This window comes from Microcebus murinus, chromosome 12, assembly GCF_040939455.1.
Source record: "Microcebus murinus isolate Inina chromosome 12, M.murinus_Inina_mat1.0, whole genome shotgun sequence".
In the NCBI taxonomy this organism is placed as follows: Eukaryota; Metazoa; Chordata; class Mammalia; order Primates; family Cheirogaleidae; genus Microcebus; species Microcebus murinus.
Genome location: NC_134115.1, coordinates 87,070,075 through 87,091,779, shown reverse-complemented (window position 1 = coordinate 87,091,779; position 21,705 = coordinate 87,070,075). Strand labels below are relative to the sequence as shown.

Here is a 21,705-nt window from a genome sequence, read left to right as displayed (position 1 = left end):
AAGGAGGTGATGCCAGTGACCTGCTGCCCTCCCCTCTCTGTCCCTCCAACTGCTCACCCACAGACAGGGAAGCCTCCTCCCAGCTGGCTGAGGTGCAGAGTTAAAAAGTATAAAGTGCAAGTATCAGCTGGCTTTTATTGTCGTGCTGGGCACCAGGTCTGTAGGGTCCACCTCCCACTGGCTGAGGTGGGGTGCTGGTGAGACCCGAAGGTGGAGCTGGGGATTGGGCTGAGGTGGAGGTAGAAGGGGGCAGAGGGGCCGCAGTGGCTGAGTCCTAGGGAGGGACGAGCTCCTGAGGGCTGCCCAGCTTGACATGGAAGGCTGGGAGCCTCCTTCCCTCCACCCCAGGCCCTGAGTCAGCCCGGGCAGGGCCAGGGGCCTGCAGGTCCTGCCCCTTTGCTGAGTGGCCTTCGGGGAAGGGGATCATCTCTGAGTGGTTTATCCTGATGCCAGATGGGTTGAGAGGGCAGAGGGGCCGTGCCTAAGGTGGCAGCCAGGTCTCTCTGGGTCTGTGGCTCCTGCCAGCAACCTCTTCCTCTGCTCCCTGCGAGCTGTGGCCTGCTCCTGGGAGCTTCTTTGGAGTCACCATGTGGACCTGGTGGGACAGGAGGGGCAGGAAGAGAGAAATAGAACTAGAGTTACTCACACAGAATCAGAGAAACCAGACACCGACAGATACAGAGAAACAGCCAGGGACAGAGAGAAGGAGCTAGAGAGAGATGCAGAGATAGCCAAAGGCACAGCTAGAGACAGAGACAAAGCCAGAGACAGAGAGGGGAGAGAGAAGGAAGCTGAGAAGGGGACAACAGAGACCTAGACAGTCATGCCACAGAAGGAGAGAGGAAGCCAAGGCCGGGGGCTGGGGTCCTTTGCCAGCCTCACCTACAGTTCATCCCGGGGGTGGAGGCTGTGCCCGCTGCTGCCAGCCAGGTCCAGGCGGGGCCCACGCAGGGTCTTTTGAGAGCCGCTCCAGCTGAAGAGGCGGCCGCTGTCGTCATCCCAGCGGGAGGATGTCTCCGTATCACTGAGCCACTCAGCGTCCCCTGCGTAGTGGGTGGGGGCAGCAAGCAGGGGCCGGGCAGAGAAGGCACGTAGGTCCCTCGGCCAGAAGTGCGCCTTGTACTGCTCGCTGTTAGGCAGGAGGACAGCTCAGGGGGACCGAGACAGGTCCCTGCTCCCAGACCACATGCCAGCCCAGAACCAGCACCTCACCTGCCCGAAGCACCTCACTGCCCTCCCATCTAGTCCTCGCAACAGCCCTGAGAAGTGGGATTTCTATGATCCTCATTTTCCAGATGGGGAAACTGAGGCTGAGAACAGGGAAGTCATTTGATTAAAAGCCACACAGTCTGCCAGAATTCACACCCAGGTTGGCCTAGACTCCATGGCTAGGCTGGGCTACTCCTTGGTGACCTAGAGCAAGTGACTTGGCCTTGGCTTTCCAGTCTCAGTCTTGCCAGCTGCCCAGGGCTCCTGGATGGGACGCCCCTGCCCTGCCCCGCCCCCATCCAAGCCTCACTTGGGGTGCCGGTCAAACATGATGGGCAGGAACTCATCCACGGGCAGCATGCGACGCAGAGGCTGGGAGGCCACCAGCTTGCGGGCGCCCGCCAGGCTCAGGGCATACGCCAGTGTCCAGTAGGAGTACCCGGCCACCACCAGGCCTGGTAGCCCCTCCACGGCGGCCTCCTCCTCAGGGTTCACCTGCTTCCGGCCAAGGTAGCTGCAAGTGGGCACAGCGGACATCAGGGCTTCAAGATGGCATCAGTCGTACCAGTGAAGGAGAAGAAACTCATGGATGTCAAACTAGGGGAGCTGCCAAGCTGGATTTTGATGCGGGATTTCACCCCTAAAGGCATTGTTGGAGCCTTTCAAAGAGGTTGCTACCGGTATCACAACAAGTACATCAACGTGAAGAAGGGGAGCTTCGCTGGGATTTCTATGATACTGGGAGCTTATGTGCTTTTCAACTACTGCCTTTCTTACAAGGAGCTCAAACATGAGCGGCGACGCAAGTACCACTGAAGAGGGGACCATGGGGGGGGTACTCTGTACTTGTGACCTTGACCTTCTTGGCCCAGCACCCTCTGTAAAGAACTCCATCATTGCTGAATCCTTTCATATCCTAGTGGGAATTAACCTCCAAATAGAAGATGACTGGTATGTGTTAAAAAAAAAAAAAAAAAAGGTAGCTGCAAGTGACATGAGGAGTCCTAGGAGTCACTTAATCTTGGGGTGTCATGGGCCCTTCCTCACCCCCTCCCACGGGGCCAGCCAGGATTCCATGCAGGAAGGGGCAGACCCCAGGCCCGCCTGCTCCCTGGCCCCGGGCGCAGACCACCTACATTAGGTCCCATGGCAGTTTCTCTGCCTCCACCTCCTCCATCAGCCGCTCCAGCCGCCCCTTGAAGTTGCTCTCAAAGCGCACGTCATCCTCAAACACCAGGACCCGGGCCAGGCCCCTGGCAGCCACCTGTGGTACACAATGGGGTGGGAGATGGCTCTTCAGAGTCCCTACTCCCTTCTCTCCTGGCTACGGCCCACAGACTCGGCCTGGCGTGGTACATTCCAAATGCTCAGCCCTGGCCACACCACGTTGCACAGTTGCTCCAAAGCCTGCTGGGGCTCCCATTGCCTGGGGACTGACATTCTAACCTTGCTCTGGCACTCAGGGCCCTCCAAGCTCCCAATCAAGCTGTCTAAATAGAATCATGAGGGTAGACATGACTGTTGGCACATTCATTGAGCTCTATGACATCCCAGGGGCTCTTGGGGGCAGGAAACATCCCCCTGTTGCAGGAGGGAGACAGACACACAGGAGGGGGAAATTGCTTGTCCAAGGACACATAGGCAGGAAGTGGCAGAACCGGGATCTGAACCTGTTTCTGCTGGACTCCAGGGCCCAGCCTGTCACTTTGGCCTCAGCTTTCCTAAGGGAAGCTGGGGTGAGCGGCGGGGATGGGCCGGAGGGGGGGTAGACTCCAGCCCCCAACATCTCAAAGAAAATATACTTCTTGTAACTTTTGGAAATGTGGAAGGCCGGGCGCGGTGGCTCACGCCTGTAATCCTAGCACTCTGGGAGGCCGAGGCGGGCGGATTGCTCAAGGTCAGGAGTTCAAAACCAGCCTGAGCGAGACCCCGTCTCTACCATAAAAATAGAAAGAATTTAATTGGCCAACTAATATATATAATATAAAAATCAGCCGGGCATGGTGGCTCGTGCCTGTAGTCCCAGCTACTCGGGAGGCTGAGGCAGGAGGATTGCTTGAGCCCAGGAGTCTGAGGTTGCTGTGAGCTAGGCTGACGCCACGGCACTCACTCTAGCCTAGGCAAGAAAGCGAGACTCTGTCTCAAAAAAAAAAAAAAAAAAAAAAAAAAGAAATGTGGAAAGAACAAGAAATCAGCTTAGTAAACAATGAACTATATCGTCCTTCAATTTGTTCAGAGAGGATAAAAAACCAACATGAGTATCAATATAAGCTCCCATACACATACATGTGTGTATTTTGGCTACAGTAGAAAATAAGAAGGAATCTGTGCCCATGTCCTGGAGGTGATGCCCTCCAGGCCCAGTTCAGTGACTGGCGACCTCTCCCGGCACTCATGCTCCAGCCTGGGCTGAGGCCTGGCCAAGCGCTGGGCATGTGCCAGGCTCTGGCCTCCTTCCCTCTGACCCTAAACACCTTCCTGCCTCAGGGCCTTTGCCCTGTGGCTTTCCTCTTCTCCCTCCCCCCAATGGTGAGGCCCACCCTGACCCCCCACACCAGAAGTTGGGGCCAGACCACACTCTCAGAACAGCCCAGACCTCTCCCCTCCACTGCAAGGCTGGCTCTCAGATTTCTGTCCCCTCCTCTGGTCCCTGAGCCCCAGGGGGATCCCTCTATTGCAGGAAGGAGGGGACATACATATTCCTCGTCCCCTCTGTGTTCTCAGAGCAGAATATCTCCTAGCACACAGTAGGTGCTCAAGAGAGACTGCAGAATGAATAGGGCACCCTCAGTGGGGCTGAGCACAGAGGAGGTTCACAGCGGCTGGCCGGGTCTCTGTGTTCACTCACTGGCGCGTCCACCGGATGGACAGAGCAGTGAGGGGTGCGGGCCGAGGCGGCGGCGTCCTCACCTCCTCCCAGATGGAGTAGTGGCTGAGGAAGCAGCCCACCTCGCCCTTGGTCAGCGTGCGGCCCGAGTAGGGGTCCTGGTAGCCGGGGAGCAGGTCCACACCGAGGCTCCTGATGACACTGCTGTTGAGCATCCTGAGGGACACAGGTGTATCGGGGTGAGACCCCCTCCAGAGGGGCCTGGCCTGCGCATGCTGGGGACAGTCACACTGTGGTCTGGTTTGAAGGAGGTTTCAGCCATGTAACTCCTTTGTGTGGCCTGAAGCTGTCAGTGACTGGACCTGGGGAACCATGGCCACCCTGGGAGTTATGATAGGACATGACTGTTAGGACACGTCCCCATCTGATAGGACAGGGTAACCCTTGGAGGAGGGGGGCAGGAAGCTGCCTGAAGGGGATGAATGTGGGAACATGAGAGATACTTCCTGGGCAGAGGCCCAAGCAAAGGATGGACAACCCATGGTCAAAAGAGCTGAGGGCTTGAAGCAAACAGCAGCGGGCATATGAGGCCAGGTGACCCCTGGTGTCCATGGGAGCCTGACCTCTGGATGCCCCTGGGATCACAGGTAGCCTGCCCTGACCCCCAGCCCTCAGGGACCCAACTCCAGGATGGAGAGTAATAATTCCAAAGACACCTAACCCTTTCGAATACTTACCATGTGTCGGGCCCTGGCTAACTCCTCCTGAACCCTTACCAAACCCTGAGAGCAAGGCACAGTCATTTGCTATTTACATGATAGAGTTGGGAGCTGGGGATAACTTGCCAGAGGGCACACAGCTGGTAAGTGGCAGAGCTGGAACCCAGCCCTGCAGCCCTAACCAGTGTGCTCTGCTCCCATGGTGGGCCGAGGGAGGGCATCTTGCTGTGTGTGCCTGGAACTCCCTGAGACAGTATTCCTCAGGCCCTATTTGAATACCTCCTGGAACAGGAACCTCATTCAACTTGGCTGTTTTTCTCACTCCCAGGGAGCTCAGTGACGGACCACACTGCCCACCCACAAGTGCCCAGTGCCCCATCCCAGGAAGTCTCACCGGCCGTCCACAGCGTCCATCACCCGCCCAGAGATCTCCATCTCCCAGAGTGAGCTCAGCATGCGCTCACGGCGGTTGGGCCTGCGGGCCAGGCTAATGACAAAGACCTGAGGGGTGGGGGGCGTGAGCGCAGGGGAGGGGAGAGGAGAGCCCATCCACCTCCTGCCCCCTATCCTGAAGGCTGGGGGACTTACCTCATCAAACCCCATCTTGCTGGGCCTCTTTGGGGGCCGAGACACATGAGCTGAGGCCTGCATGGGGGGCCCATCCACTGCAAAGGGAAGCATGCCCCAACCATGAGTCCCTGCTGGCTCCTATGAGCAGCCACCTGAAGTTCTAACCCCTGGCCTCACTCCTGCCCTCTTCAGCAGAATGCCCAGCGGGAGGGCCCCTGAGATCACAGGACCTACCTGGCCCCGTTAGAGCTGGGGAGACTGAGGGCCAATAAGGAAAGGGACTTGCTCAGAGTCATGGAACGAGTTGGGGGCAAGGCCAGAACCCCAAGCCCAGTGCCCACCCAGGTCAGGGGCCATGAAAAGGGGTACCACAGGGAGGCAGGGAGCCCCAGCAGCAGTGGGTGGAAGAGGCCCCAGCCCTCACCTAGAGCCTCCAAGATCAGGTGGATGAAGTTGACCCTCTCGTCCTCCAGCCCCTGGTGGGATTTCACCGGCACGTTTGTGTACCCGTAACGGTGCTCATTGCACACGTGCACTGAGAGCCCTGCAGGGACAGGCTGAGTGAGTGCTGACGGGGGAGGGGAGCACTCACTCAGAGGTTCTAGGCCCAGCACTGCCAGTGACCCAAGTGTGAGTCTTCTTTGGGACTCAGTTTCCCTACCTATGGGACCAGAGTGAGAAAGGGCTTGGTTCACAGTATCTAAGAGGTCTAGGCAGGGCGTGGTGGCTCACGCCTGTAATCCTAGCACTCTGGGAGGCCGAGGCGGGAGGATCGCGCAAGGTCAGGAGTTCGAAACCAGCCTGAACAAGAGCGAGACCCCCCCCCCGTCTCTACTTAAAACAGAAAGAAATTAATTGGCCAACTAAAAATATATAGAAAAAATTAGACAGGCATGGTGGCACATGCCTGTAGTCCCAGCTACTTGGAAGGCTAAGGCAGAAGGATCACTTGAGCCCAGGAGTTTGAGGTTGCTGTGAGCTAGGCTGATGCCATGGCACTCTAGCCTGGGCAACAGTAAGACTCTGTCTCAAAATAAATAAATAAATAAATAAAAATATATAAGAAAAATTAGCCGAGCATGGTGGCGCATGCCTGTAATCCCACTTACTCAGGAGGCTGAGGCAAAAGGATCGCTTGAGCCCAGGAGTTTGAGGTTGCTGTGAGCTAGGCTGACGTCACCGCACTCTAGCCCGGGCAACAGAGTGAGACTCTGTCTCAGAAAAAAAAAAAAAAACCAATAGAGCATGGCTGGATGGCCTTCACAGCACTGGCCAATTAACAACGGCTGTCCCTTGTAGTAGCGGTAGTTATGAGAAAACAAGGGAAGGCTTTTGTTTCCTCTCTTTTTTCCCCCTCCATTTATTTGTTTTGCCTTCACTAGCTTTTTGCACCTGATAGGATTTTTTGCTTCTTGTGTACCTGCACACTGCAGACGTCCTCAGCACTTGGCGCACAAAACAGACCCACAGCACGCTCCGCTCTGGCCACGATTGACACACTGCTTGCTCAGGTGTAAGCTGTCACCTCCAGTTCACTGACCACAGCGAAGTTCTTCTCCACCCACCAGTCTACACCCTGAATATCGCGCTCTCTGCTGCCTTCTCACGAACTTTACCCCAGCGTCGGTGTCCCTGTCTCTCTCATCTTCTGACTCTTTCTCAGGACTGGATTTATTCCATCCACACCCAGACACTTTCTAGGAACTTTCATCTTAAAAATAAGTACCAACACCAGAGTGCTCTTTGCAGTGTGCAAATCTGATCACACACAACACCTCTGATGGCTGCTGACACGCTCAGACTGAAGACCAGGTGCTTGCCTGTCCGTCCTCAGAGGCTGGCCACTGTCTCCCTCTCCTGCCTCAGCCTGCACTGTGTCCCTGTGCTCACTGCGCTCCAGCCACGTGCCTTCTTATGTTCCCTGCTACCACAGGGCCTTTGCATCTGCTGGTCCCTCTGCCTGTAATGCTCTTTCCTGTTCTGTTTGCTTTGTCAATGCTAGCCCATACTTTAAATCTCAGCTCAAAAGTTCATTTCTTTCAGGAAGCCTTCCCTGACCAGGTCAACTCTAGTCTAAGCTCCTAGAGCATGTACAGTCAAGAAGTTCTCCTTCTGTCGCCATTGTGATTGGACATTGATTTTTATGGTCCTTTGATTGACTGGACTGGAGGCTCCAGGAAGGCAGGGACTACCTGATTTTACTCACCGCTGTCTTCCTAGTGCCTGGCACATGGCAGGTGCTCCATAAATATTTGACTAGCGAAGGAATACATAGAAGTGCCAAGATGGGGACAGCCAGAAAGGCATCTAACCCACTGGGGTGGTGGCTTCAAGAAAGGCTGTGAGCCGGGCGGGGTGGCTCACGCCTGTAATCCTAGCACTCTGGGAGGCCGATCACTGAAGGTCAGGAGTTCGAAACCAGCCTGAGCAAGAGCGAGACCCTGTCTCTACTAAAAATAGAAATAAATTAATTGACCAACTAAAAATATATAGAAAAAATGAGCCGGGCATGGTGGCATATGCCTGTAGTCCCAGCTACTTGGGAGGCTGAGGCAGCAGGATTGCTTGAGCCCAGGTGTTTGAGGTTGCTGTGAGCTAGGCTGATGCCACAGCACTCTAGCCCGGGCAACAAAGTGAGACTCTGTCTCAAAAAAAAAAAAAAGAAAGAAAGAAAGGCTGTGAGCGTTAACAAGATGAAATGCAGAGTGGGCAAGGGCATGCTGAGCAGAGGAAACAGCATGTGCAGAGACCTCCAAGAAATGCTCAAGTAGGACTGGTCCTCACCAGCAGCCTGGCAGGCATAGGCGAAGACGATGATGTCGTCGAAGGGCCAAGTGTAGTTGGGATGAGGCGGGTAGAAGGCGAGCTGGGCTGCCCCTTCAGCCCGCAGAGATACCAGGAAGGTGGAGTGGACCATAGGGACACGGAAGCAGCCCCGGCGCTGGCGATTCTTGGTGGGGAAGTACTCGGCGGTGCGGCGGTAGTAGCCCTGGGGAAGGGGCATGCTCTGGGCTCTGGGGGGCTCCCCTTGCCACTGCCCACAGACGTCACAGCCTTCAGACTCTCTGCTCTCCAAATCCCTCCTCCCAGGACCTCAAGCTTCCTGAGGCACCATCCCTGGCCTCACCTGGGGAGTGATCCCACACCAGAAGTTGGAGTAGTAGGTCTGGGAGTCCAGCATTGGGGCCACCACCGGAAGTCCCTGCTCCACCAGAAGTCGCAGTGTCTGGTTGTTGGTCAGAATGTTGTCTGTGTCTGCAAACTTTGGGGAAGAGGATGTCATAGGCGCCAGCCCTGTCTGGGCTGCAGAGTTCACTGATCCCTCCAGATTGCCAGAGACCTAGAGTGGATCCCAGGATCCCATGGGAGTTCCTTTAGAGACATCTAACCAACAAACCCAGTAGATCTGATTCTGGACCAAGGATCTAGTCTGGGGCACTGGCTCAGATCAGGGATTGGGTTCAAAGATTACACCCGAGTTGCTGATCTAAGAACCTTATCTGAGATCTAGCTTAGGGAATGGATCCAAACACCTATTCTGAACTCTAGTCTGGGGATCTAGGCTTAGTTTATACTCTGGGCTCTAATCCAGGAATCTAGGCTCAGTATATATGTTGGGATCTATCTCAGGAATTCAGGCTTAGTACTTAGTCTGAGCTCAAACATAGGGATCCAGGCTCAACTTCTGGTCTGGGTTCTATCCCAGGTAGCCTGCTAAAGGATCCAGCCTTCAGGTTGTTCAGTCATAGCAAAATTTCTGTTAGGGACAGATACTGCCACCTTTCAGAAGCCCAATCTTAGGCCAGGCTTCTTACCAAAATATAGTCAGCCCCCCAGCCCCTGGCAAAGGTGAGGGCTTCCTGCTTCAACTCCATCAGAAACTGGTGCCTCTCTTTGGTCCAATGCTTGGGACCCTCTTCATCTGGGTAGGACCTGAGGGAAGAAAGAGAGGAGCTGTTCTCATGGGGTAAATGCTTCTCTCTCTCTGCAGAACAGCGGGCAGAGCCCTGGCCTGGAGGCTGTGGCTCTGGGCTGCCCCTTCCTCTCGGGTCACAGCTGTTCTCTACCTTCCCCTGCACACCTCCCCTCACATCACCACCTGGGCTCCCCCTCGGGCCTCCAGACCACAGCTGCATAGTCCTCCCCAACAGCTGCCAGCCACTCCTGTAGCATCTCCATGGTGTTGTCCACGTTGTGGTCTGTGGCACACCTGGGGAACAGAGGGAAAAGGGTGAGGGGTTCAGCCACCACAGGACTGAACCCCAAGGCGCCTTGATGCCAAAGCACCAACACCTTTGAGGCTGGCCTCTCTTGGGAGCAGTGGAGGGTAGGCATGGAGGCAGGACAGCCAGGTCCTAATCACAGTTCTGTAACCCTCTGTGTGACCTCAGGCAAGTCCTGTCATTCCTGGCTTCATTTCCTTCCTCAACTTTAAGCTGTCCTGCCTATGTCATAGGCCAACAAAAGAAAAGATGAATGCACTCTGAAAGATGAAAGGTACTTTCATCAGCTTTAAGGATCGCACTTGCCATACTCCCTGGTTACCTTCCTTCCTTGCTGTGTGACCATAGGTGAGCCCCTTTCCCTCTCTGAAAGAGGGCTAGGCAGAAGAGCTGCTGTTTTCCTGCACCCACAAGTTTTAATAAGAACTAAACCATGCTCTGAGCATCCCTGAGAAGGCTGATGGGCCTGGGCTCTGCTGCCCTGGAGCAAAGCCTTCCCTCTCCCGGGGAGCAGCTCACATAAGGAGGTGGGGGCTTGGCCAGGAACCCAGGGTTTAGGAGATGCTGTGCCTTTAAGCCAACTCCCCAGAAGTGAAGACTAACTACGTGTCAACTATTGGGCTGGGAGCTAACTAACTTTCAAACTGTGGTAATTGTGGGCGGCCTCCCCAGGCCACAGCCCCACCCCCAGCTCCACTTTTGGTGTCTTGTGAGGGGTGGTTTGTCATTTCTCTCAGTTTATCCCCCGCCTCAGCCTGGGACACCGCCCTGTTCCTGCTATAGGCTGGAGATTGTGGCCTCTGATCCCACTGCCCTATGGGACGCCAGAGGGGGCACTCCAGGGAGGGGGGCTTCCCTCGGCTGACAAGACCCAGCCCCTCTGCTAACAGGAGCTGGCACCAGCCAAGCTGCAGGGGAGCCAGTCTGACACCCCTCCCGCCAGCTCCTCAGGACCCTCCTGTCCCGCCCATCCCTGCCACGTTGGGCCCGGAGGACTCCAGAGGTTCCTGTCTGCTCCTCTCCAAGTCAAGCCAACCACAGGTCCCATGAGGGGGGGTGCGTTTGGGCTCTGAGGGCTGAGCAAGACAGGGTGGGCCCAACTTACACCTAGGGCAGGCCCCAAGAGAAATAGGGGGCCAAAGGAGAGGTGAGTGTCCCCGGGTCGACCTATGGCCTCAGAGGTCTGACCTTGCCCGCCAGGGGCATGGGCTCCTGTCTGGGCTCGGGGCTGCCTGTGAGGGTCGGGGCCTGTCTGGGTGGTGTCTGGGCAGGGTGCAGATGGGGCCGCCTAGGGCGGGGGCCATCTGCCAGGCTGGGGAGTAGATGCCAGTGGGTGCCGATGGCCGGGTGTCTCTCACCAGAGGGCCAGCCTGGCCCGGGGGTAGTCCAGCCGCTCCAGCGCGCCCAGGTAGTGGGGCAGTGAGTGCTCGGCATTGCGGGCCAGGATGGCAAGGACCACCGCGGGCAGCGGCTCCGCGACGCCCGCAGCCTGGAGCCGCGGCCCCAGCAGGAGCAGCAGCTGGAGCACCGGGGCGGCGGGGGCAGCGCGCATGGCGGGCGCTCGGGCGGCGGCGGCGCCCCCCGGGCTCCGGGCCCGGCAGAGGGGAGTGGGCGGGGCGTCGGGCGGGGCGGGGCCTGGGGCCCGGGCGGACCGCGCCGAGGCGGACCTGGAGCGGGGATGGGGAGCATACCCCACAAAAGAGAGCTCCACTCTCCACCGCAGTGCGTGCATTCTCCAGTTTCCTCTCCTCGGCCCGGAGCGCGGGAGCCGGGGCCGGACACCCGTCCCCGACGCCACCTAGGAACAGCCCCGCCCGGCCGGACCCAGGAGGGGTGAAGGGGGATGGGGGGCGAGTCTTGGGTGTCGGCATCGGAGCCGGACGGGCGTCTGGTAACCCTCGACGCCTCGAAGCCCTAGGCGTTCAGCCCCCGGAATCCGGATTCCCGGGTCCATCCATCCAACTTCTGACCTTAGCCGCAGACCCCGCGGCCTTCCGGGGGTTCCCCGGCGCGCCCCGCCCCGGGCGCCCTCTGGCGGGCCCAGACAGGAACTGCGCAGGCCAGTCGGGCGACGCGTGGGCGGGAGAGGAAGGCCCAGTTTAGGGGGCGGGGACCGGGTCCCCCTGACCTGTGCTCTCAGTCCCGCGGCGGTCCGCGTCTGGCCACCCCCGTGCGTCACCATCCTCGCCTCGGTCGCCAGCACCAGCATTGCTCCGGCCCTTTCAGAGAGAAAAGCCCACTGTTAGTCTGAGTGCAGAACTGTGGGCGCCACAGAACCCTTCGCAGCCCCAGCCCCCCTCCAAAACAGAGGATGCAGCCTCCCCTGGGGCCCAGCTGGGGTCCTTAGGAGCCTGCTGGGATGGCAAGGAGTCTCCACACTCTCTTGGGAGAGGAACAGAAAAGGGGAGGGGCCTGGAGGCAGCAGAAATGGGTTTTAGCTGGGCACCTGCCACCGACCTCAGGTCACTTTTCCTAGGCTGGTAACACCACCTGTCTGGGAGGGTTTGCAAAGATTCCTTCAGACAATGAATGCACTTACGCTTTCTTAAGTGCATTAGAAAGCTTTGCATGGAGGTTTACACACAGGAAGGGCCCGCTCAGAGGGTTGGAAGGAGGAAAGAGTTTCCCCTTCATCCTCCCCCCACCACCTGGAAGGTCTAATCTCCTATGGGCACCTTTGGGTCGTCTTCAGCCCCTTCTCAGAGTCAGAGAAGGGTGGAAGGGGAAGATGAGGGTCCAGCAAGGAAGGGACTCACCTAGTGATGGGACAGCATATAGGGGCACTGCACCTGGAGTCCTGTCTCCAGCCTGGCTCCAAAGCCTCCACCAGAGGCCAGATACAGCTTCCAGCAGGGCCATTTCTAGGCCAGTGGTCTTGCAGTGAGAAGGCCCCAAGGTCCAATGGCAGCATCTTGGGGAGACACAAGAGACCCCTCCTTTGCATGGTAGCCTCTGGCAGGAAGCCACCCCCAGGTGCAGAATGGAGATTCCCTTCTAAAGTGAAACAGTGTCCCCTAACTCACCCATCCAAGAGCCTGTGCCTGGCCTATTGGTCATGAGGAGGCCATGGGCTGGATATTTGAGACCCTCAAGATTCATATGTTGAAACCTAATCACCAATGTCCTGGTAGGTGGGAGCTTTGGGAGGTGGTTAGGTCATGAGGGCTCCACCCTTATGAATGGGATTAGCGCCTTTAGAAAAGAGGCCTGAGGGAGATTGTGTGACCTTTCTGCCACAAGAGGACATAGCTAGAAGACCCTATCTGTAAGGAAGGAGTCCTCACCAGATACCCAATCTGCTAGTGCCTTGATCTTGGCCTTCTCAACCTCCAGAACTGTTTGAGTAATAAATTTCTGTTGTTTATAAGTTACTTGGTCTAAGGTATTTTGTATAGCAGTCCGAAGGGACCAAGAGAGAGGGGGCTTCCAGATTCTTCCCTGGGCTTAAGTCCTCCCCCTCCCAGTCCTCTCATTTCCACTCCATCCCTGCCTAGTCTACCCAGTGGTCTAGCCTGTCACTAACTCCTGTGCCCCAGGGGTTGCCCATCACCCCTGCCTAGAAGAATCCTGTAGCCATCTTGCTTTGGGACAGGTTAGGGCTACTGTAGATTCATGAGCACCACCCCCAGCTGGGCTCTCGCCCAGCCCCACAGTCCTGTTTCCCTATGCTCCCTGCCCCCTCTCCTTAGTGGCATTTCAAATGCACCTAGTATTCTCCAGCCCCCATTCCATGCCCCCCTCCCCCAGCAAGGATCTCCCTGCTACTTTTCAGAGAAAACAGAAGCTATCATCTGGGAACTCTCATTTCCAGCCCCCAAACCTTCCTACCCCTTGCCCTCAAGCCAGCCTCTTGCTTTTCACTCCTGTCACAGTGGAAGAGGTGCCCAGTCCTCACTACAGAACCACCCCTGGCCCCCATGCTGCCCCCTTGCCCTTCCTGTATCCCCAAGCTCCCTCTCTTTTGGTTCTTTCTTCCACGTGCCAAAGGACCTGAATCTCCCCCAACTTAAAATAGAAAACACCAGCCAAGGCACCTGCACAGCCTCCAGCTGTGGCTCTAACTCACTCTCTCCCTCCAAACCTCTTGGTGGAGAATCTGCTCCCTTCCTCGCTTCCTTCTGTTCCTGCTTGACACACATCAAGTCTGCTGCAGCCAAGCTGCTCCTGCTGAGACCAGAGTCATCTGACCACTCCCCTGGGTGGACATTTCCTCCTCATCCCTCATCCAAGAGGGCTCAGCCCCCCTTCAGCAGTTGACTGCATGGACCACTCCCTCTTTCTGGAAACCTGACATCTCAACTGTCCACCTGGATGAAAACTCCACCTCACCCAAACAGAACCCCAATCTTTTCCCCAAACCGGCTGTCCCTCCAGTTCTCCCCTGACACTAGGGACTGGCACCTCGGCCCACCCTGTCCCTCAGGCTGGAGACCTAGGTGTCACTGATGACAAGTCCCTCTGTCTTCATCACCAACTCCGTCCTCTCGCCTGGCCAGGCCACCTCCACAATATCTCCTGCACACAGCCACCTCTTTCCTTGTGCTCTGCCATTTGCCTGGCTCAGGGCGTCAGCATCAGTCACCTGTGCTGCTGCACCTGCCAGCCCCTGTTACCCACACACACCACCAGGCTTTCTCCCTAGAAACCATTCTGCACTCAGCAGCCATTTCTAAAATGCCTCTCGACCTTCACGGGTTGCCCATTGCCCTTGGCATAGAGCTCAAAACCCTGAGGGGGCAGCAAGGCCCTGCATGGCCCTGCCTGCAGCTTTTCCAGCTCCTCTGATTTCTACACCCTTCCACCTTCTGCTTCAGCTAAATTGCATGATTTACAGTTTCCAAAACACTCCATGCTTTTGGATTTTTTTTTCCTTTGGTCCCTCTGTCTGGACTGGTCTTTCACTTCCTGGACAACTCCTATACTATAGGTCCTGCAGTCTCGGCCCTGCAGTCTTCCTTCCTCTGCGAAGCCTTCTCTGATGTCATGTCTGGGGGACATACCCCTACATGGCATTCTACATGATCCCATTCATTCAGTAAATACGTATTAAGCACATGTGCTGGCAGAACTCTAAGTACTGGAGACACAGAGGTGCATGAGACCCAGTCTCTGCTCCTAGGGTGCTTATGTTCTGCTGAGCAGACACAGAAAGGAAACAAGTAAACCCATAAATGAATACATAATTTCAAGGAATGGTAAATGCTATGAACAAACTAAAACAAGTGATCAAGAACCAAGAGTAGCTGGGAGTGGGGCAACATTCAGATAGAGGGGTCAGACAAGACATTTTAGTGCAAAAGGAAAAGCCAACCAAGGGATGATCTGGGGGAAAAGGGTTCCAGGTAGAGGGAATAAGTAGGGCACAGGCCCTGGGATGGAACAAGGAGCTTGGAGCAAGGCGAGCAACAGGTGTGCTAAGGGGTGGGATAGGATAGGCGGGCACACCTGAGTCACCCAGAGCCTTGAAGCCATGGTAGGATTTTGGACTTTTTAAAAAAGTGCAATAGATAGAAAGACATTGAGTAAGCAGAGGAGTAATGTGATCTGTCTGAAAGAAATTGCTCGGGCTGTGGCTTAGAAGGCCGACACGGGGACAAAGATGGCAACCGGGAGACCCTGCTACAGAGAGAGATGATTCTGGAAGACAGAGGTGAGAGGTATGATGCAGGCAGAGCCCACAGGCCTTGTGGGAGTAGATGTGTGAGACAGAAGGTGGAATCAGGATGACATTAGCAGGTGGTTGGTGGGCTGGTCACTGAATGGGAGGGCTGGAGAGCTGCAGTTTTGGATCTCATTCTGAGCTGTCTTTTAGACCTCCAGGCGAGAGATCCCATGGGAAACCTGGCTGGCTCTGAGTTCTGAGGCAGGGACCTGTCCTCTGCATTCACCATCCTGCCCCCAGTCCTAGAGCAGGGCTCGCAGGCATTGGGGGGGGGCTCCCAATAGAAATAGGATGGGGTCACTGGCTGAGGTGGGCTGGTCCTGCACTTGTACTCCACTTACACTGATTTTTTGCCCCCAAATATAAGATATACGCTGCTAAGGTAATGCTGGGCAAATTCACAGAAATTCTAAAGCTGTGGTACTCAAAGTGTGGTCCCTGGACCAGCAGCATCAGCCTCACCTGGAGGCCTTTCTAACAGTTTAGAAATGCAAACTTTTAGGCCCTCCCCCACCACTGAATCAAAAACTCAGGGTATTAACAAGCCTTCCAGGTAATTTTGCTGCAGGCTAAACTCTGAAACTGCTGTTCTATGGGGCCTAAGGCCTCAGTAACCAGGTCATGTAGGGTACACGTCTGGGAAAAAAAATGACCGTTTGGGCCTATGTGGCTGAGTAGCAACCAGACCAGATGGACCAACACCTGCTTCCCGCTCAGGGTTTCTCCCTGGCACCTTCCTCATTGCCCACAGCCATTGTAATTCTGGCCAAGGCCAAGTGGTGGCGCCAGCACCCCAGGCTTCACTCTGGCTTCCTAAAGTAGAGACCCTGCAAGACCTGTCCCCCTTCCCAGTGGCTTCTTCCCGCTAGGAGCTCCAGTTCCAAGGCCTACACCCTGACAAAGGCTTTGTGGCATGGCCTTCATTGGGGAGAGGGACGTTGAGGCTGGCACACCCAAATTGGGGGCCAAGTCCCTACTCCTGGGGATTAGGGAGAGGGGCTAGAGTAGCCCCTTTGAATCAAAGAGAAATTAGCGGTGTCAGGCCTCTGAGACTTGGGGGTCAGTAACCCAGGTAGGCCTCTCTGGTCCAGTGGACTCTGGCCACACCCCATTAACCCTCTGCTGACCCTGCCCAAACTCATTTGAGGTCCCAGGTGCTGCTTCCCTGCCAATGGGTAAGGGCAGCTTAGAGCTGCCCCAGCTCCCAAACAGGGCCCCCCAGGTTGGAGGTCCTCATGGCCTGGCAGCCAAACAAGCTGGGAATAGGGACCCAAAGCAGGGAGGATGCTTGAATGGAGCTCTTACCAGCTGCCAGCTTCACGTCTCCTGAGTTGGGGGCTCTCTGGGCCCCTGTCCTGCTTTGTGGCCAAAAGAGCCCAGGATCCTGGCACAGGATGGGCCCGCGCTCGGGTCCTGGTTCTGGGTGCAGCTCGGCAATGGGAGCCCAGGAGGCCAGCCTGGGCGCCCTCCCCACCTACCCACCTCCAAGCCTGATTCCAAGAGGACCCAGAGCTGAACAGGGGGTCGTCCTCCTATGCTCCCCTTCCTTCATCTTTCCTGTTCAGTGGAAGACTGAGACCCCCTGCCACCCAGCTGGAGGCACCCCTGCCCATTCTGCTTAGATTTAGCATAACCTGGCCTCTGCTCTAGGAATCTGCCCACGCCCCCCATCCCCAAGGGTCCCCCCAACACCCACACACACTCCGAAGAACCACCCTCTCTCCCCTTCTTGGCCATGCCCTCCTCTCCTAGGATCCCAGATGTGCAGCTGTCCTCCTCTGAGGCTCTGCCTCTCTTCTCAGGAGGCTGGGAACAGGCCAGCTGTTTTCTCCGGGCAGCCAGCTGTTTTGCCCATCAGGAAGCAGCTCTGGCTCCTCTGCTAAAATTGTTCCTACTGCTGCAGCCTGCAGCGTGGCAGCCCTGCTGGGCCAAGGCCTGGGAGCTGTTAACTCCTCTGGGCCCAGGCAGCCCCGTCCCCCTCCCAGCTGGGATGCCTTCTGCTTCCCCCTGAGCTGCGGCAGTAGCCTTGCAGGACCCCCAAGAAGACCAAGTATTATTATCCCTATCCCTAGCCTCAAGACTGTTAACCTGTCCCCTTGTCCTCAGGTGAACCCAGGTGAGCCCACAGACTCAAAACGATAAATGTCAGCCCTATTCAGAATAATAATAATAGCTATCATTAACTGTTGGCTGTGTGCCAGGCATCTGGTAAGTGCTTTAAATGTATTACCTAACTTAATTTTCACAACCCTACAAAGTAGGGAATATTTTTATTTTACAGAAAAGGCAGCCAGGCATGGTGGCACATGCCTGTAGTCCCAGCTACTCGGGAGGTTGAGGCAGAAGGATCGCTTGAGCCCAGGAGTTTGAGGTTGCTGTGAGCTAGGCTGACGCCATGGCACTCACTCTAGCCTGGACAACAAAGTGAGACTCTGTCTCAAAAAAAGAAAAGAAAAGGCAACAAGAAAACTGAGGTGTGGAGAGTCTAAATCATTTGCCTGAACTCACAAAGACTTGGGGTTCGAAACTAGGTCTGCCCATATCCCGACGGCCAGCCCTGGTGGCTCTGGGATTGCTGTTGGTGTTGCTATTAAAGTTTCCCCAAATGGCGGGGCGCCATGGCTCACGCCTACAATCCTAGCACTCTGGGAGGCCTAGGCAGGCGGATTGCTCTAGGTCAGGAGTTCAAAACCAGCCTGAGCAAGAGCGAGACCCCGTCTCTAACTATAAATAGAAAGAAATTAATTGGCCAACTAATATATATAGAAAAAATTAGCTGGGCATGGTGGCACATGCCTGTAGTCCCAGCTACTCGGGAGGCTTAGGCAGGAGGATTGCTTGAGCCCAGGAGTTTGAGGTTGCTGTGAGCTAGGCTGATGCAATGGCACTCACTGTAGCCTGGGCAACAAAGCAACATTTTGTCTCAAAACAAAACAAAAACAAAGAAACAAAAAAAGTTTCCCTAAGCTTTTTTGCCTCAGGCTTCCTTTCCCCACTCTGGGCCTCAGTCTCCCCATCTGTGAAACGGGGAAGCTGATGGAAGGAGTTAACAACACCAGCTCCCAGATGCCTAGTCTGGAGCCGCACCAGGCTCTGCGCTCAATAGCGTCCAAGTATTTATTAGCGGATTACTCCTCCTGGTGGCTGCGGTCTGCCTGGGCTGGAATCCCAGCTTTGCTGCTCCTGGCTGCCTGGCTTTGGGCAAGTGATTTTACCTCTCAAAGTATCAGTCTCCAAAGCTGAAAAATCAAGATGAGAGTAATGGCTTCTGCATCCTTGATTTTGTTGTGGAAAGGATGAGATAAAGCAGGTAAAGTGGTTAGCCCAGGACCCAACATGGAAGAAGTGGGTGGGAAATGCCATCTCTTACTATTATGACTATTAACCACAATCTGGAAGGATCCTAGTGGCCCATCCAGCACAGTGTGTCCCATGCTCAGCTCAGAGCTGGTACATGGGAGGGTTCTGTCATTTGCTGTGAATGAATGAACCCTGCTCCAGGCATCCCCATGTAAGGAAAGCAGGCAAGGAGAGGGCCCCACAGTGCCCAAGATCGCACAGTTACAGGGCAAAGCTGGGATTTGGCCCATCCTGGGGCCTGCCAAGACCCTGCTCTCACTCCTGCATCCCTTCAGCCTTCTCTCTTGAGGCCAGAACCTGGACTGGGGAGGGGAAAGGGAACAGGGACAATCCAGAGCTAAGACGGCCCAGAAGGTGACTTGGCTATGGCTGGGTGCGATCTCAGGGTCTGGGAACGACCCCTCAGGATGCAGTGACCCGTGCTGTCCCCCTTTGTCCCCTCCTCCCTGCCCACCATGGGTCAGTTCCCTGGTCCCAGCCTAGACATCTGGAACTGGGGCAGACAAAGGGCTGCGGGAAGGGACAATAACCTTCTGTCCATTTTCAGATGTCGGGCCGGGCCTGGCCAGGGCTGGGGGCCGGAGCCCCTGCGAGGCGGTGCCAGGCCCCCCACGGGCAGCGGACAATGTTGGCAGTGATGGAGAGGAGGCATTTCAAAGCGTTTTGTTCCCGCTGACCCCCTCCCCCCTACATCTCGCCCCAGCTCGGGGTGAGGCCCCAGCCCCACCCCCAGCCACCCAGGCCCCTGCTCCAGGCGGCTTGGGGACCAGCCACATTCTTGACCTCAGGGGAAAAGTTTAGACTCTTTGGACCCTGGGCAACAATAACAGTGTCACAGAACTGATTTAGGAGCAGCACTTACCATCACAAAGCGGCAGACAAAGAGCTGGGGCTGAGAACGCACCAGGCTGCGACTACTCCACCAACCATTGCTCACTTCTCTCTGGGCTCTGCCAGGCAGGACTGAGTGTCAGGTCCCCTGCACCCTGGGCACACCAGGGGAGGACTTGAGGTGGGCAGGGGTCAAGAAGAGACAGGGGGATCCAACTGGGAATCAGGAGGCCTGAGAGCTGCTTCCTGCTCCACCACCAATTTGCTATGTGTCCCCGAGCAAGTCCTTCTCCACTCTGGGCCTCAGTTTCCCTATTTGTAATAAGGAAGCTAAACTGCAAGGCCAAAAGCAGGAAGCTGTGATCTTGCAGTCAGAAGGGTTTCATTAATGATGATGATGGTGATGATGATGGTGTGAAGTACTTACCACTTGGTCCTGGGCACTTCGTAGGTGCCAGGCCCTGTGCTTACTGAGCTCTTTCTGGCTTTCATCCCCTTTTCTCATTTAAACCTCATCAACCTCACAAAGCAGGTGTATAATTAGCCCCACTTTACAGTTGATAAACTGAGGTGCAGAGAAGTTGAGTCACTTGTCCAGTGCCACACAGCTTGGAGGTTATAGAGCCAGGTCTTTTTTTTTTTTTTTTTTGAGACAGAGTCTCACTTTGTTGCCCAGGCTAGAGTGAGTGCCGTGGCGTCAGCCTAGCTCACAGCAACCTCAAACTCCTGGGCTCAAGTGATCCTCCTACCTCAGCCTCCTGAGTAGCTAGGACTATAGGCATGCACCACCATGCCCGGCTAATTTTTTGTATATATATTTTTAGTTGGTTAACTAATTTCTTTCTATGTTTAGTAGAGACAGGGTCTTGCTCTTGCTCAGGCTGGTTTCAAACTCCTGACCTTGAGTGATCTGCCCACCTCAGAGTCCCAGAGTGCTAGGATTACAGGCGTGAGCGACTGTGCCCCCCGCCTGGAGCCAGGTCTTGAGGTGAGGCTGCCTGTCTCCTGATTATGCTCCAGTGGGGGGAGGAAGCAGCATCCAGGCAGCTGGACGCTGGTGAGTTCTGGGTGGGAGGGCGTCCCCCCAGCCAGAAGTTCATCAATACAGAACTGTGTGATGACCTCCATGGGGAATTCCACCCCTGGAGCAGGTGCCTTTACAAACCAGATTGATTTTTATGTATGAGCAGAGGTGGGCCTGGGCGGACACCCAGATGCAGGGCATTGGATGCGATGGCCTCCAGTGGAGGCCTCCTAGGGACTAGAGGCAGTATAGAAGAACATCTAAGGGCTTGGGCTCTGGAGCCAAGCCATGGGTTTGAATCCCAGCTCTTTTTTGGGCAGTGTGTTCATGGGTAAGTTATTTCAGCCCTCTGTGCCTCAGTTTTCCAATCTATAAAATGGAACCACATTGCAGGAGTGTGGTGACCATTCAGTGAGGTGTGTGTAAGGCCCTACCACAGAGCCTGACTCAGCCAGGGCTGTCTGTTTCTACTGGGCAAGGTCTTCCCAAGCCAAGTCTCATGGGCCAGGACACCTCAAAGTAGGCACCTCTGGGTGTTGTAGCCTGCAGTCAGCTGTTGACCTTGCTTTCCAGGGAGTAGTTGGACTTTGATTACAGCATGAGGGACTACGGTTAGACACCAAACCAAAGGGGTCCCTTTTCTCTGGGATCTGTAAGACAAAAGCCAACCACGGCTTCCTAGGGATAATCAGAGGAGACTGTGGCTTCTCTGAGGCCCAGGCAGAGGTTGCTCCTACTGCCTGGCCGAGTGCTGGGCATGAAGCATGGAGCACAGAGAAAGGACAGGACAGGAAGAAGGCCTGGAGGTGCTGTGCAGTCTCCTCCCTCCACTCCCCGGCCTCTTAAACCCAGAGGGACCAAACCATACAGATGGAGAGAGAGAGGTGTGGCCAAGGGTGGTGTCGGTAACACAGAAAGTCCTGCCCGCCGTAGTATAAGGGGGTACCCGGTAGGTTGAGTATCAGCTCTAGCAATTTGCTGCGTCACCCAGGATGAGTTGCTATCCCTCTCTGAGCTCATTCCAAAAGTCTTTTAGAATCCAAAATGTTAAAAGGAAACTATCACAAGAGCCTCTGTGATTCCACAAGTCTAATCCAAAAGTCAGCTGGGGATGCAGGAGTCCTCCACCCCAGACCCCAGCTCCTCCTGCCTCCCTCATTCCCAGACTTCACCTCCAGCCTCTCCAACCATCCCTTCAGCTGCCTTCTCCAAGCCACCAGTGACACACAGGACCCTCGACAGAGCTCAAGACAGTCCAAGCAGAAAAGCCACAGAATCTT

At 55.7% G+C, this 21,705-nt stretch overlaps 1 protein-coding gene and 1 pseudogene across 4 annotated transcripts; one reads left to right on the top strand and one right to left on the bottom strand.

Moving 5' to 3' along the window:
* Positions 1-276: 276 nt before the first annotated feature.
* CERCAM (cerebral endothelial cell adhesion molecule) lies at positions 277-11,572 on the bottom strand. Of its 4 annotated transcripts, none has more exons than XM_020289508.2 (13): positions 11,240-11,572; positions 9,422-9,535; positions 9,141-9,258; positions 8,453-8,587; positions 8,110-8,314; positions 5,750-5,869; positions 5,344-5,420; positions 5,150-5,256; positions 4,120-4,252; positions 2,346-2,473; positions 1,520-1,723; positions 883-1,129; positions 277-595 (listed from the first exon to the last, which is right to left on the bottom strand). In XM_020289508.2, exons 1-12 carry the CDS (start codon positions 11,278-11,280, stop codon positions 883-885), a joined length of 1,629 nt encoding a protein of 542 aa, XP_020145097.2. In that variant the 5' UTR covers positions 11,281-11,572; the 3' UTR covers positions 277-595. The 4 variants fall into 4 exon arrangements, with proteins under 4 accessions (XP_020145097.2, XP_075865189.1, XP_012627553.2 ...); XM_076009074.1 differs by having other exon boundaries at positions 9,425-9,535; positions 11,240-11,571; XM_012772099.3 differs by lacking the exon at positions 11,240-11,572 and adding an exon at positions 10,907-11,175.
* On the top strand, positions 1,730-2,038 carry LOC105875256 (ATP synthase F(0) complex subunit f, mitochondrial pseudogene; annotated as a pseudogene).
* Positions 11,573-21,705: the final 10,133 nt, after the last annotated feature.